The 16,160-nt window shown below is 43.7% G+C and overlaps 2 protein-coding genes across 5 annotated transcripts in view; one reads left to right on the top strand and one right to left on the bottom strand.

Annotated features, from left to right (window-relative positions):
• CTNNBIP1 (catenin beta interacting protein 1) overlaps positions 1 to 16,160 on the bottom strand; it is a 668,528-nt gene that overhangs the window by 241,800 nt on the left and 410,568 nt on the right. The window lies entirely within an intron of this gene.
• Positions 1 to 16,160, top strand: part of UBE4B (ubiquitination factor E4B) — a 148,120-nt gene that overhangs the window by 42,912 nt on the left and 89,048 nt on the right. For all 4 annotated transcript variants that reach the window (XM_050787989.1, XM_050787997.1, XM_050788013.1 and 1 more), the window contains exon 3: positions 14,729 to 14,864. In XM_050787989.1, coding sequence (XP_050643946.1) covers positions 14,729 to 14,864 — 136 coding nt within the window. The remainder of the gene's footprint in view (positions 1 to 14,728; positions 14,865 to 16,160) is intronic.

Raw genomic sequence — 16,160 nt, forward strand, 5'->3', positions numbered from 1 at the left:
AATCAGGCTTTGCTGTTTCCTCACATTTTATCTTCTCCCAGGTTTCCATCTCAATAAATGACAATTGATGTTTTCTAGACCTGGATTGACAAACTCTTTCTGTTAAGAGCCAGATAGTAAATATTTTTGGCTTTGGAGGCTGTGAGGTTAGAACTGTTTATCTCTGCTTCTGTAGCACAAAAGCTGCCATAGAACATATTTAAATGAACAAGCGTAACTGTGTTCCAGTAAAACTTCACTTACAGAAACAGGCAGTAGCCCAGATTTGGCCTGTGGACTAGAGCTTGCTTGGCCCTGCTCTAGAGGTGTCAGAAAACTAGAAGCAGACCAGAGTCTCACCACCTCGTTTCTTCTCATCACCTCCACCTCTATTACCCAGTTGCAAGGCACCAGCATCTCTTGCCTGGATTTCTGGAACAGCCTCCTAACTGGTCTTCTCATGCCCACCCTTGCTTTACTTGAGTCTGTTCTCAGTGTAGAGCCAGAGGGGCCCCACTAAAGCGTAAGTGCAACATTGTGTAACAGCCCATATGCTGTTACACAAACTAACAGAAAGGCTTGGGCATTCCCTAAACGGTTAATTCTTGCCCATGCACCTCTATGCTAAGTAGTCCTGATTATGTTTCTCACATAGTCATCATTATTCATAGTCACAAACAATTGGATATTATTAGCCATGCTTTGATGGGTTAAACAGATTTTCATGATTTCCAAAATAAACAAGTGAAAAAACAAACAGAAAATCTCTCTTAAGACAGGTTACATCTATTCTCTGTTCAGGCTAGGTGCAGTGGCTCACACCTGTAATCATAACACTTTGGGAAGCCAAGGTGGGAGGATGCCTTGAGCCCAGGAGTTCGAGACCAGCCTGGGTGACATAGTAAAACCCCATCTCTACAAAAAATTCAAAAAATTAGCCGGGCGTGATGGTGCACACATGTAGTCCCAGTTACTCAGGAGGCTGAGGTGTGACGATCGCTTGAGCCCAGGAGGTGGAGGTTGCCGTGAGCTGTGATCACACCACTGCGTTCCAGCCTGGGCAACAGAGCAAGACCCTGTCTCAAAAAAGAGAAAAAGAAATTTCAAGAAAATACGATAGCTGTCCATTAGAGAGTGTGAAAAGTTGGCATGATGAAGGTGATGGCTTGTATTTGTTTTCTGTGGTCCTGGAAGTTAGACCTAGGGCTAGTGGGCAGATTTATTATCCACTGAATGTGGTTGAGAGATTTTTGTTCCAGACTCAAAAAGTGCTGTTTTTCTTTTTCTTTTTCTTTTCTTTTTTTTTTTTTTTTTTTTTTTTTTTGAGATACAGTCTCGCTCTGTTGCCTAGGCTGGAGTGCAGTGACACGATCTTGGCTCACTGCAACGAGGCTCACTGCCTCCTGGGTTCAAGCAACTCTCCTGCCTGAGCCTCCTAAGTAGCTGGATTACAGGCGCCCACCACCATGCCTAGCTAATTTTTGTATTTTTAGTAGAGATGGGCTTTCGCCATGTTGGCCAGACTGGTCTTGAACTCCTGACCTCAGGTGATCTGCCTGCCTTGGCCTCCCAAAGTGCTGAGATTACACACGTGAGCCACCACGCCTGGCCCAGAAGTGCTAACAGAGACAAAAACTGGGTGGGGTGCCACCCATGGTAAGAAGTCCTTCATCCAGGAGTGCTTGGCAGCAGTTGTTTGGTGACCCTTTTAGTTGGGCTGTTTTCAGTTGCAAGTAACTAAAGCAAGGATTGAGAAGCTATAGGGGGTCCTTCAGTTGCTTCTCCCATCTGTAGTCCCAGCCTTTTTTTTTTATTTTTTTTTTGGAGATGGAGTTTTCGCTCTTGTCACCCAGGCTGGAGTGCAATGGCACGATCTCAGCTCTCTGCAACCTCCGCCTTCCAGTTTTAAGCTATTCTCCTGCCTCAGCCTCCCAGATTATAGGCGCCTGCCGCCATGCCTGGCTAATTTTTGTATTTTTAGTATAGACTGGGTTTCACCATGTTGGCCAGTCTGGTCTCGAACTCCTGACCTCAAATGATCCACCCCCTCAGCCTCCCAAAGTGCTGGGATTACAGGCATGAACCACTGTGCCCGGCCTAGTCCCAGCTTCTTGCAGTGCCATCTGCTTCTTTAGTTTCCCAGGGCTGCTGTAACAACCTGTCATGAACTTTTAAAGGCTTACAGCAGCAGTGTTATTTTCTCACAGTTCTAGAGGCTAGAAGTCCAAATCCGAGGTGTTGGCAGGGTCATGCCCCCTGCTCAAGGGGAGAATCCTTTCTTCTGTCTTCCGATGGCTGCTGGTGGTCCTTGGCATTTCTTGGCTTGTGAACATAACTCCAGTCTTCACCTCTGTCTTCACATGGCCATCTTTGTTCTGTGTGTGTCTGTATCCAGATTTCCCTTTTATGACAGCTACTGGATTAGGGACTACCCTAAGTGAGTATGAGCTTATTTAAACTTGCTTACATCTGCTAAGACCCTCCTTACAAATAGGAATATTATTTCTTCGTTTTTGATCTGTGTCTCCTCTTCCCTTTGAATGTAAGGTTAGGCAGGATCCTTGCCAGTGTTGCTCATCCCCTTACCCCCAGCATCACGCTTAGCACATGGCAAGCACCCTGGAAATGCCAGGCATTCTGTGGCTAAATGAATGAAAGAAATATTTCTTGTTGGAAATGTTAGAAGTGAAGTAAGATTTGAGTTCTTTTGAAAAACAGCTGGCTGACATTGTTCCTCTCACCACAACCAGCTGGATTGTCTCTGTTTTTCCTGGTGTGCTGAGCGCTGAGCAGAATTTAAAAAATCCTCAGTCTATTCATTTTCTTCTAAAATTAGAAAAAAGTTATATAAAATATTTCAAATGTACATGACAACATAACTAGTGCCTGTGGAACTAAGTCCACAGGTCGCTGCTGTTCCAGACTTGCCATTCCAGACATTTCTTCATGTTTTACTGCATTGTTATGTGGCACTGCTCTTGCCTCTCTCAGAACTTTATATATGTGGGTGATGCTTTTCCTACAGACGAATGCCACTTTTTTATATTTAACACTGATTATGCTACTTTTTTTTTTTTTTTTTTTTTTTTTTGAGACAGAGTCTCTCTCTGTCACCCAGGCTGGAATGCAGTGGCATGATCTCGGCTTACTGCAACCTCCATCACCCGGGCTAAAGTGATTCTCCCACCTCAGCCTCCGAGTAGCTGGGGTTACAGGCGTGTACCACCACACGTGGCTAAGTTTTGTATTTTTAGTAGAGACGAGGTTTCACTGTGTTGGCCAGGCTGGTCTCGAACTCCTGACCTCAGGTGATCCACCTGTCTCAGCCTCCCAAGTGCTGGGACTACAGATGTGAGCCACCGTGCCTGGCTGATTCTGCTACTTCTACATTTAAAATGTAGGGCTTACTGCAGGTCACACACAGTACTTGCTTATGGCAGTGCAAAGATGAGTGAGACTCAGTTTCTTTCCTTAAAGAGCTTTTAGCCTAGTTGGGGAGGAGATGTTCTTTCATTTCCTTTTTAATATCTGTGTTTATTAAATTCTTTGGAGGACAGTCTAGTTTTCTTAGTTCCTTCCCTTATCTTTAGATGATTTGTGATTGCTTCATCTTCAGAACTTCTTAACTGTCTCGGGTGATTTTATTTTACAGCCTTGTTTTGGAATTATGCTTGTCTTCTCTTTGATGTTTGCTTATCAAACATCTTGAGTATATCCAACGAAGGCCTTAACCTTCCTCGCTGTCGTGACCTCTGAAGAGGAGGTCATGATTGCTTTGGAGTCCCCCAACAGGTCCTTTATCAACCATTTTCATCTTGACAGGATTATTAGGTCTAGTGGAACGGGTCTTCCAGTTGCCTGTATACTCTCTAGAGCTGGCAGGTTTCATTTTTGTTTTTCTAAGACAAAGTCAGGCTGGAGTACAGTGGTGAGACCATGGCTCATTGCGGCCACAAACCCCTGAGCTTAAGTGGTCCTACTGCCTCAGCCTCAGAAGTAGCTGGGACTACAGGTGTGAGCCATCATGCCTGGCTAATTTTTTAATTTCTTTGTAGAGATGAAGTCTTACTATGTTGCCTAGGCTGGTTTTGAACTCCTGGCCTCAAGCGATCTTCCTGCCTCAGTCTCTCAAAGTGTTGGGATTACAGGCATGGAGTTCTCAATTGTTTTCATTCCATGGTTCCCTTTGGCAAACTGGGGAAGGCTTTGATTAACTTCTCAAAATATACTTTTATTTTATTTTTTTGAGATGGAGTCCCACTTTGTCAGCGAGGCTGGAGGGCGGTGGCGTAGTCTGCCTCCTGGGTTCAAGTGAATCTCCTGCCTCAACCTCCTGAGTAGCTGGGATTACAGGCATGCGCCACCACGCACGGCTAATTTTTTTGTATTTTTAGTAGAGACGGGGTTTCCTATGTTGGCCAGGCTGGTCTTGAACTTCTGACCTCAAGTGGTCCTCCTCCATTGGCCTCCCAAAGTGCTGGGATTACAGGTGTGAGCCACCGCACCTGACCTCAAAATTTACTTTTTTTTTTTTTTTTTTTTTTTGCGACGGAGTCTCGCTCAGTCGCCCAGGCTGGAGTGCAGCAGCCAGATCTCAGCTCACTGCAAGCTCTGCCTCCCGGGTTTATGCCATTCTCCTGCCTCAGCCTCCCGAGTAGCTGGGACTACAGGCACCCGCCACCTCGCCCGGCTAGTTTTTTTTTTTTGTATTTTTTAGTAGAGACGGTGTTTCACCGTGTTAGCCAGGATGGTCTCGATCTCCTGACCTTGTGATTCGCCCGTCTCGGCCTCCCAAAGTGCTGGGATTACAGGCTTGAGCCACCGCGCCTGGCCCAAAATTTACTTTTAAATGTGTGTAACAAAATAGGATTACACAATTATATAGGAATATAGTTATCAACATGTTTTTAAAGATTTTAATATAGTTATTTATATGCTTCTTTACTAATGATTTAAATGAAAGACTTAGCAACTAGTCAAACTGCTATAATTTTAGCCCCTTAACATCTGTTTCCATCTGTGGACCCCACGTAAAGATCCTTTGCTGTGGGAGCAGAAATGAACAGGGGCCTGTTTGGAACTAGTGAGAAGCCAGATTATATATTTGGCCTCTGGGCTAGTTCTGGGGTCTGGATCAGAAACAGAATTTGTTTCTTTCCTTTGGCCGCTAGTTTTTAACCTACTTAATGATTATTTAACTTAAAATTATTCTTTAACATATTGACTCAAATGGTCTTCATCCTGCTTCCATTCATGCACTTGAATAGTTAACAAATGGCTTCTGTCTGTTGGGCACTGTATTGAGAGCTAGGAATGCAGGATGGGGAAGTCTCAGTTAGGGGCCTCCAGGGGCTCACTGTTTAGCATGAGGGCATGAACTTATGAAGAGGTGCAGATGCTGGTGTCCTGTACTTAACAGAGTACAGCCACAAATAGTCACTTTCTCAGGCTCCTGGCTATGCGTTGTTGGTTTTTTTGGAGCATTTTCACACAGGCGTTTATCTGATTGAAAATTCTACCGGCCCGGTGTGGTGGCTCACACCTGTAATCCCAGCACTTTCGGAGGCCAAGATCGGGGGGATCATGAGGTCAGGAGATTGAGACCAGCCTGGCCAACGTGGTAAAACCCCGTCTCTACTAAAAATACAAAAATTAGCTGGGCATGGTGGTGGGTGCCTGTAATCCCAGCTACTCTGGAAGCTGAGGCGGGAGAATCGCTTGAACCCAGGAGGCAGAGGTTGCAGTGAGCCAAGATCACGCCATGCGCTCCAGTGTGGTGAGAGTGAGACTCCATCTCAAAAAAAAAAAAAGAAAGAAAGAAAGAAAAAAATTGTACCTTGGTGAGAGTGTAAATTTATATAGCTATTTTACAAAACAATATGGAGGTCCCTCAGAAAACTAAAACTAGAGCTACCATATGATCTGGCAGTCCCACTCTGAGTATATATCCAAAGGAATTAGATTTATATGCTGAAGAGATACCTGCACTCATGTTCATTGCAGCATTATTCCAAATAGCCAAGGTATGGAGGCAACCTAAAGAATCCATCTTCAGATAAATGGGAGAAGAAACTGTGATATGTATCCACAATGGAATATTATTCAGCCTTCAAAAAGAAATAAATTCTGTCATTTGTGGCAACATGGATGAACTTGGAAGACACCATGCTAAGTGAAATAAGCTAGGCACAGAAAGGCAAATATTGCATGTTTTCACTCATATGTGGGAGCTTAAAAAGTTGAACTCATACAAATAGAGAGTAGATGGTGGTTACCAGAGGCTGGGGAATGGGGGTGGATGAGGAAGGAGATGTGGATCAAAGGGTACAAAATTTCAGCTAGATCAGAGGAAAAAGCTTTAGTGATCTATTGTACAGAATGTTGACTGTCATAAATAATAACGTTTTATATATTTTTAAAAATTCTACTTTTTATAAACAACAGTATTATTATTATTGAGACGAAGTTTCGCTCTTGTTGTCCAGGCTGGCATACAATGGCATGATCTCAGCTCACCGCAACCTCTACCCACCAGGTTTTTTGAGACAGGGTCCCACTTTGTCACCCAGGCTGGAGTGCAGCAATGGAATCTCAACTCACTGCTGCCTCAACCTCCCAGGCTCAAGTGATCCTTCCGCCTCACCCTTCCAACATGCGTCACTACGCCTGGCTAATATATATATATATATTTTTGAGTTGGAGTTTCGCTCTTGTTGCCTAGGCTGGAGTGTAATGATGCGATCTCGGCTCGCTGCAACCTCCGCCTCCCGGGTTCAAGCAATTCTCCTGCCTCAGCCTCCCGAGTAGCTGGGATTACAGGCACCGGCCACCACGCCCTGCTAATTTTTGTATTTTTAGTAGAGACAAGATTTCACCATGTTGACCAGGCTGTACTCAAACTCCTGACCTCAGGTGATCTGCCCGCCGTGGCCTCCCAAAGTGCTGGAATTGCCACCACGCCCATCCTAATTTTTTAATTATTTGTGCAGACGAGTTCTCACTGTGTTACCCAAGTTGGTTCAAAACCTGGGCTCAAGTGATCCTCCCACCTTGGCCTCCCAATGTATTGGGACTACAGGCATGAGCCACTGTTCCTGGCCTATTCTTATCCCTCCAGATTTGTTTGGTGTGTTTTATCTGTTTGTTTATGTTGGTTGTTACATTGATTTATTGAATGCTCTAAATTCACATAGGCTTCACTTAATACATCATATTTATTTAAATCCCCCTATGCAGTAGGTTCTGTTCTAGGCTATGTGGCTTATATTTTAGTGAGAGAAAACAATTTAAATACCCAGCTGGGCATGGCGGCTCATGCCTGTAATCCTAGCGCTTTGGGAGGTCTAGGTGGGAGGATCGCTTGAACCCAGGGTTTAAGACCAACCTGGACAACATAGTGAGACCTTACCTCTACCAAAAAATACACAAATTAGCCAGGTGTGGTAGTGTGCACCTGTAGGCCCAGCTACTGGGGAGGCTGAGGCATGAGAATCACTTGAATCTGGGAAGTTGAGGTAGCAGTGAGCCGAGATTGTGCCATGCACTCCAGCCTGGACAACAGAGTGAGACTCTGTCTCAAAAAACAAAAACAAACAAAACCATAAAATCTTTCAGATGACGGTAATTATAGAGGAAAAGAGACCAGTATGTTGGCATAAGTACCGCTGGGGGTGTGTACATAATTGCTGTAGGTCCTATTAAGAAGGTGACTTTTGTTTTTTTTTTTAACTTTAAGTTCCGGGATACACATGCAGAACGTGCAGGTTTGTTCCATAGGTACACATGTGCCATGATGGTTTGCTGCACCCATCAACCCGTCATCTAGATTTTAAGCCTCGCATGCGTTAGGTATTTGTCCTAATGCTCTCCCTCACCTTGTGCCCACCCTCCCCGCAATAGGCCCCAGTGTGTTGCTCCCCTCCCTGGGTCCCTGTGTTCTCATTGTTCAACTCCCACTTATGAGTGAGAACATGCAGTGTTTGGTTTTCTGTTTCTGTGTCAGTTTACTGAGGATGGTGGCTTCCACCTTCATCCATGTCCCTGTAAAGGACATGATCTCATTCTTTTTTATGGCTGCATAGTATTGCATGGTGTATATGTACCACGTTTTTTTTTCAGTCTATCATCGATGGGCATTTGGGTTGGTTCCAAGTCTTTGCTATTGTAAATAGTACTGCAATAAACATACGTGTACATGTGTCTCTATAGTAGAATGATTTATAATCCTTTGGGTATATACCCAGTAATGGGATTGCTGGGTCAAGTGATATTTCTGGTTCTAGAAGAATGTGACATTTTTAGCAGAGGCCTGAATGAAGTGAGTGAGCAAACCAAGTGGATATCTGTGGGGCGATCTTTGCAGACAGAAGAAAAACAGACGCAAAGGTCCCGGGGCAAGAATGGACTTGCCAATGATTGATGCAAGACAGGGCTGAAATAGTCATCTTCAATTTCCCCTCATTTTCCTTCTCCAATTTTGAGTCTTTAATAAACATTATGATTGCTTATTAATACATCTGTAGGAATGTCAACAAAATCGAAGCCATTCTTTTATGGTAAGTTGTCTTTGGCTAAGAATGCTATCCACAATGACAACGAAGTTATAACTTTGGTCCTATCATTGATTGCTGTATTAAAATCTTTTTTTCTTTTTTTTTTTTCTCTTCTATTTGGTCTAGCTTGGGAGAAAGAGAGAATTCCAGGGTGGTTAAGCAGCTGGCTAGAGGTAGAGGCTCAGACAGAAGCCTCAAGGCCTCAGGGCTGCAGCAGGACCCCTAAAAGGCTACTGAGTTCAGGAGGCTCCTAGCCGTGGTTGAAATCCTTTGCTTTTTGCTTGTACATTTTAATTCTGAGTTAGAATAGGTATGTCCTATGCTGGCATGGGCACTTCCTCGAATTAGAGTGGGCTTTAGGCCAGCAAAGGGGTATGTTTTATTAGTTCTGGGCTTCATCTTATAGCATTATTCTAGGGTCATACTAATTACTTTGTAAATCTGGTAAAAGCGCTGATGGTGTCTTGTTCATGAGAAGCGTGCAGTGCTGGGAATCAATACACTTCCTGTTTTGACTTGGGGTTGATTCTTGTACTTTTCCCTATCTGTAGCCCCCACCCCCTGCCCCATTTTTGCTAACCTGATCCTGCAACCTCTGCTGTGCCTGTAGTTTTACCAGCTGTCTGCTTCTGACTCCAAACTGCCCACTAGCACTCTCCCCACACAGTGGGATGTGAACTGTGCCACGGTGCTGCTTTCATGGCCTTTGTCATGTGTCCGAGCCTAGCAAAGGCCCAGGGGCAAATATTGTGAGAGTGGTTTCTATACCATGTGTTCCTGTCCCTTAAAGATCTTATGGCTTGGTGGGAAAGATAATATGTGTCACTCACCTGCTTGAAAGCCTTCCTCATCTCCTTATTTCCAATTATAATCTAATCTGAGGGCTTGCAAAGTGCTCTGTAATCATGTTCCACCCTCTTCATGTAATTCACTATCTTGATTTTCAGAGCATGTTCTCTGTTGCTGTCCCAGTCAACATATATATTCACCCCAAAAGGCCTATAACCAGTAGAGATTGTGCCACACAAACCACTCTTAGTTTTGGGTACATTTATCTTGTCTTCCAAACTAGATTGAAAACTCTGAAAAAGAAACTTTCTTGTATTTCTCTTTTATCTGTTGAGCTCATAATAGGTATCCAGGAAGTAGTAGGGTTGACTGCATTGATTTGGGACTACACTGGGAGGTTTCTTCACCATCTCTCTTTAGTTTTCTTTTTTTTATTTCTTTTTGTTTTGCGACATCGTCTTGCTCAGTCGCCCAGGCTGGAGTGCAGTGGCGCAATCTTGGCTCACTGTAGCCTCCATCTCCCAGGTTCAAGCAATTCTACTGCTTCAGCCTCCTGAGTAGCTGGAATTACAGGCGCCCGCCACCATGCCTGGCTAATTTTTTTTGTATTTTTAGTAGAGATGGGGTTTCACCATGTTGGTGATGCTGGTCGCAGACTCCTGGGGTCAAGCGATCCCCCTACCTTGGCCTCCCAAAGTGTTAGGATTACAGGCATGAGCCACTGTACCCGGCCTCTCTCCAGTTTCCCAATTGGAATCCAAGGGAAGTAAGTTTAAGAAAAAGTTAAGATTTTGAAATCTTTGGATTCAGAAGAATTTGTCACCTTTAACACCTAGAGTTGAATGTTCATACCTGGAGAGCTTTAACATCAAGCCCTAGCCAGCCTCCAGCAAGTGGACATTGGTCAGGTTTGGCAGGATTCATCCCCTGAAGTAGACTGAGAGCCACACCTTGGCCTGTCACCGTACCCATCCCCTATCCTTAGTGAAGCAAAACTCCTTTGTTCCTTTCTTCTCCTAGTGACAGGAAATATTGTGATCCTAAAGAATGAAAATAACTTGTTACCTTGTGGCCTCAGGCCTCTTGACTTCAGGCGGTTCTGTTTAATCAGGTGGTGCGTCTTCCCGTCTTCCCGGGGCTCCCTGAATGTGGTAGATGAAAGAGACTAGTTCAGCCCTGACCTGAGAGAAAGCCTTTGTGAAGGGTCAGAAAATGTTCACCAGCCAAGGTTGTGTGGTTCAGTTTCTCTTTTGTTTCTAAAATTTGTCACTGTTTTGACAGGGGGTGCATAATGGAGTATTTAGATTTGTTATTGTAAACTATGCAGCATGGTTTTCAAAAAATAGCAACACGTAATTTATAACTTTAATGGGACTGTAAAGTGTTAGAGATTTTTTTTTAAACATCAGTTCTATCATTTTATAGAGAAACTAAGGTACTAAGAACAAGTACAGAGTTCACTAATAGCATCCATTTGATGTGGCTGCCATAAATTTAGAAAATACCCTCAAAGCTCTCTTGTATTCAGTGACTTTGTTTTTCTTTTAGAAGGAGTTTTGCCCTGTTACCCAGGTTAGAGTACAGTGGCGCCATCTCGCCTCACTGCAACCTCCGCCTCCCAGATTCAAGCAGTTCTCCTGCCTCCTGGGTAGCTGGGATTACAAGCGCCCACCGCCATGCCCAGCTATTTTTTTGTATTTTTTAGTAGAGACAGGGTTTCGCCCTGTTGGCCACGCTGTTCTTGAACTCCTGACCTCAGGTGATCCGCCCGCCTTGGCCTCCCAAAGTGTTCAGTGACTATTAAATACTCACTGTGAAATGTATTCTTAGTTATCAGGGAGGGGTGCAGGGGAGAGGAAATGACCTTAGATGTAGAGATAAATGAGGTATGAGGACTGGGGGGACTCAAAATCCAGTTTTATGCATATATCCTTTTTAGCTACAGTAGTTAGGTAGATTAAATTACATTTGTTTGTTCACTGTGAGTTACTTTTAACAAGTAATGCCACTGTAGAAGCATCAGTGGATCCACAGGAATTACACTTGTGTGATTATTTGAAATGATAGCTTGAGAGGGAAAAGTCATTGAACAGTGGTAGGATAAGGTTCCCCCTCTCTTTCCTCTTTTTTTGAGATGTAGTCTCACTCTGTTGCCCAGGATGGAGTGCAGTGGCATGATCTCACTGCAGCCTCTGCCTCCCGGGTTCAAGCAATTCTCGTGCCTCAGCCTCCCGAGTAGCTGGGACTATAGGCGTGTGCCACCACACCCGGCTAATGTTTGTATTTTTAGTAGACACAGAGTTTCACCAGGCTGGTGTCAAACTCCTGACCTCAAGTGATCTACCCCCTCAGCCTCCCAAAGTGCTGGGATTACAGACTTGAGCCACCATGCCTGGCCTCCCCCTCTCTTTTTTAGTACTTAAATATGCTAAAAGTGGGCAAGACCAGAGCAGATGTTGTGGTAACAAGGCAAATCTGATTTCTCATTCTGTTCTTGTCTGACGCATACAGGTATATCTATAGAACTTGTAAACACATTCACATTGTTTTTTTTCATTGGCTCCTCGAAGTAGAACTACGAAGTAGGCTGCACAGATAACAGTATTGTAGAGCATAGGTAAAAATATTAAGTAAGAAGATTTGGTTAAGATTAGAAAACTAGAAATGATGGAACCGGTGTCCAGTCCTGGTTTTTTTGTAAAATAAATGTTTATTTTAGACTAACTTTCAATGTATAGAGAAGTTATGAAGATAATATACAGGATTCCTGTGTACCCTTCATCCAGTTTCCCCTAATGTTAATATCTGGTTCATTTGTCAAAACTAAGGAATTAGCCTGAATATGATTTTAACTAAACATGAGTCTCCTTAGTCTCCATTGGTCTATGACAGTATCTCAGTCCTGTTTTCATGATCTTGACAATTTTGAAGAATACTAGTCAGTACTTTGTAGAATGTCCCTTGATTTGGCTTTGTCTGGTGTTTTCCTCATGGTGAGACTGGGGTTGTGGGTTTTGGGGAAGATTTTGTCACACAGGTGAAGTGCCGTTCCCATCACGTTGTATCAGGGGTATGTAATATCCACATGATGTCCCTGGTGCTGTTAAAACATCATCACATGCTTAAGTTAGTGCTGGCCATGTTTTTCCACTTAAAGTTACTATTTTCCCTTTCCATATTCAGTTCTTTGGTATCAAGTTCCTTCTTATTTCCTTCGTAAGTCGTGCAGAAGTTTTAATAAATTAGTACATGTGAAGAACTGCTTTCAGGAATGAATAAATGTTTTGTAACATTCTTCATTGAAGAGAAACATTAAAAGGTAGCAAGTTTGCTTTCACAGAATGCTGGAAGGGTTAAAATTATATTTATTCAGTAATTGTTTTCACTACAACGGGTAACTCAAATTTTCATATCTTTTTTTTTTTTTTTTTTTTGAGGTGGAGTCTTGCTTTGTCACCCAGGCTGCAGTGCAGTGGGGTGATCTTGGCTCACTGCAACCTCCACCTCCCAAGTTAATGCGATTCTCCTGCCTGAGTTTCCCAAGTAGCTGGGATTATAGGCGTGCGCCACCATGCCCAGCTAAATTTTGTATTTTAAGTAGAAACAGGATTTTACCACATTGGCCATGCTGGTCTCAAACTCCTGACCTCAAATGAGCCACCTTCCTCGGCCCCCCAAAGTGCTGAGATTACAGGTGTGAGCCATCGTGCCTAGCCAATAGTTTTTTAAAACGTGTCATTTTCCTTTTCAGCACTATAGATATATATTTTTTAAAGTATTTGCAAATGCCTGGGTAAACATTCTTCTTTTTTCATGGGAAGATATTCATAGAGTTAAAGTAATTTTTAAAATTTCAATGTAAAACATGATTTTAGAGACATCGATGAGGAAATTGTTGTGAGAAATCATCTGTCCCTATGCTAATGACTACAGTTTCACTATACTGTCAGCTCTGTGAGGGCAGCAAAGTGTCAGGTTTTTAATTTCCACTAAGGTGTCCAACCAATAAATGGATCAATCTATATCAAAGGACATTGTTGAGTTCTCTTATATTTTTTTCAACATTTTATTATAAAAATTTTAAACATACAGGAAAGTTGAGAGAAATTTGCAGGGAACACCCGTATACTCACCATCCAGATTCTGTCATTCACTTTTTAAAAATTTAACATTAACAGTCTCACTCTGTTGCCCAGGCTGGAGTGCAGTAGCGCAATCTTGGCTCACTGCAACCTCTGCCTCCTGGGTTCAAGCGATTCTCCTGCCTCAGCCTCCCGAGTAGCTGGGACTACAGGTGTCCACCACCACGCCCAGCTAATTTTTTTTTTTTTTTTTTTTTGGAGACGGAGTCTTGCTTTGTTGCCCAGGCTGGAGTGCAGTGGCCGGATCTCAGCTCACTGCAAGCTCCGCCTCCTGGGTCTACACCATTCTCCTGCCTCAGCCTCCTGAGTAGCTGGGACTACAGGCGCCCGCCACCTCGCCTGGCTAGTTTTTTGTATTTTTTAGTAGAGACGGGGTTTCACTGTGTTAGCCAGGCTGGCCAGCTAATTTTTTTGTATTTTTAGTAGAGACTGGGTTTTACCATGTTAGCCAGGATGGTCTCAATCTCCTGACCTTGTAATTCACCTGCCTCGACTTCCCAAAGTTCTGGGATTATAGGCATGAGCCACCATGCCTGGTCTCATTAACATTTTATTATACTCGCTTTATCACACATTTTTCTGTAGGTTTATTAATATATCCTTTTGTTGTTTTTGAGATGGAGTCTTGCTCTGTCGCCTGGGCTGGAGTGCGTGTTGTGATCTTGGCTCACTGCAACCTCTTCCTCCCAGATTCAAGGGATTCTCCTACCTCAGCTTCCTGAGTAGCTGGGATTACAGGCGCCCAGCTAATTTTTATATTTTTAGTAGAGATGAGGTTTCACCATGTTGGCCAGGCTGGTCTCGAACTCCCAACCTCAGGTTGTCCATCTGCCTTGGCCTCCCAAAGTGCTGGGATTCCAGGCATGAGCCACTGCAATGGCCTGATTTATTAATATCTCTTCTTTTGGGTGCATTCCAAGGATTTTTCTGGACTATCATGGAAGTTAATTTATGTTTCTGATTTGTATTTGTGGACCATAGTTTGAATTGGTGCAAGAGAGGTGATGAGGGGTGAGTTTTAGGCATTAGGTGTAGCTCTGTTACCAACCTCATATGAAGTATATTGATAACTTATGATTTCTTAGTGATGTTCCTATGATTTTATTATTGTTTCCAGCTTTTTATATGATCTTCTGATAGAAATTCCTCGGTTGCTGCAATGTCATGACAGTGTGACTGCAGACTGTGCGTGTTTACTGTTGCTATTACAAATAACTTGAACATTATTTCCCATGGGGCTTCATCCTTCCTGTGTTTTCTGTTTAGGAGTAGCCCATCGAAGCCAGAGCAGTGAAGGAGTCAGTTCTCTCAGCAGCTCGCCCTCTAATAGCCTTGAAACGCAATCTCAGTCTCTCTCACGTTCCCAGAGCATGGATATCGATGGTGTCTCATGTGAGAAAAGGTAAAATGAAGCCAGTTTTCTAATATGCTCTTTTATTTAGGGAAAGAGAAAGATCCATTCACTTTAGTCTCTAGTCCATAGTCAGAAATGCCAGCTGGAGACCCATGCCAGTCCTTAGCAAATTAGGGTCAAACGTATTACATTTAAAGATTTTGTATTATTCAGAGATGTTCTTCATACCCTTGTTGTTGAGACAGAGTCTCACTCTTGTCACCCAGTCTGGAGTGCAGTGGTATGATCAGGGCTCACTGCAAACTCCGCCTCCCAAGTTCAAGTGATTCTCCTGCCTCAGCTACCTGAGTAGCTGGGATTACAGGCGTGTGCCACCGTGCCTGACTAATTTTTATATTTTAGGTAGAGACAGGGTTTCACCTGTTGGCCAGGCTGGTCTCAAACTCCTGGCCTCAAGAGATCTGCCTGCCTCAGCCTCCCAAAGAACTGGGATTACAGGCATGAGCCACCGTGCCTGGCCCACTATGCTTGTGTGTTTAATGTCTTTTATGAAATAATGGTGTAGTCAGTTAAAAAAAGAAATCTGTTGTTCTCATTTTGTAAATATAAAGTTGGCAAGCATATGCCTCTCCCTAAAACTTTTACTGATTAGTGAAATTTAAAAGTTTGGAATATTTTAGACAGGGAAGCCAAATACCCTGTTTGCTTCATAAGGATCAGGGTGTCTTGAAACAGCCCTCCTGTGTTGCATATGTGCCAAAAATGGGTGATAAGGGTGGCTGAGGTATTGATTCCTTTCGTGGTTGAGCAAGTCAGACTCCTTGGATCTGGCTCCTCTCGCCTCAAGCAGTGCCTTCGGTTCGCGTCAGTGGGCTAAACAGATGAAAAGGGGAATTAAGTCCGGGCTTGATGGCTCATGCCTGTGATCCTAGCACTTTGGGAGGCCGAGGCAGGCAGATCACTTGAGGTCAGAAGTTCAAGACCAACCTGGAAACTCTCTCTCTACTCAAAATACAAGAAATTAACTGGGCCTGGTGACAGGCACCTGTAATCCCAGCTACTGGGGAGGCTGAGGCAGGAGAATCACTTGAACCCAGGAGGTGGAGGTTGCAGTGAACCAAGATTGTGCCACTGCACTCCAGCCTGGGCAACAGAGTGAGACTCCATCTCAAAAAAAAAAAAAAAAGGGAGAATTAAAAATATGAATAAGGGGCTGGGCTTGGTGGCTCACACCTGTAATCCCAGCACTGTGGGAAACTGGGAGACATGAATCACTTGAGGCCAGGAGTTCAAGACCAACCTGGCCAACATCGTGAAACCCCGTCTCCACTAAAAATACAAAAA

The sequence above is a fragment of the Macaca thibetana genome, chromosome 1 (assembly GCF_024542745.1).
Source record: "Macaca thibetana thibetana isolate TM-01 chromosome 1, ASM2454274v1, whole genome shotgun sequence".
In the NCBI taxonomy this organism is placed as follows: domain Eukaryota; kingdom Metazoa; phylum Chordata; class Mammalia; order Primates; family Cercopithecidae; genus Macaca; species Macaca thibetana.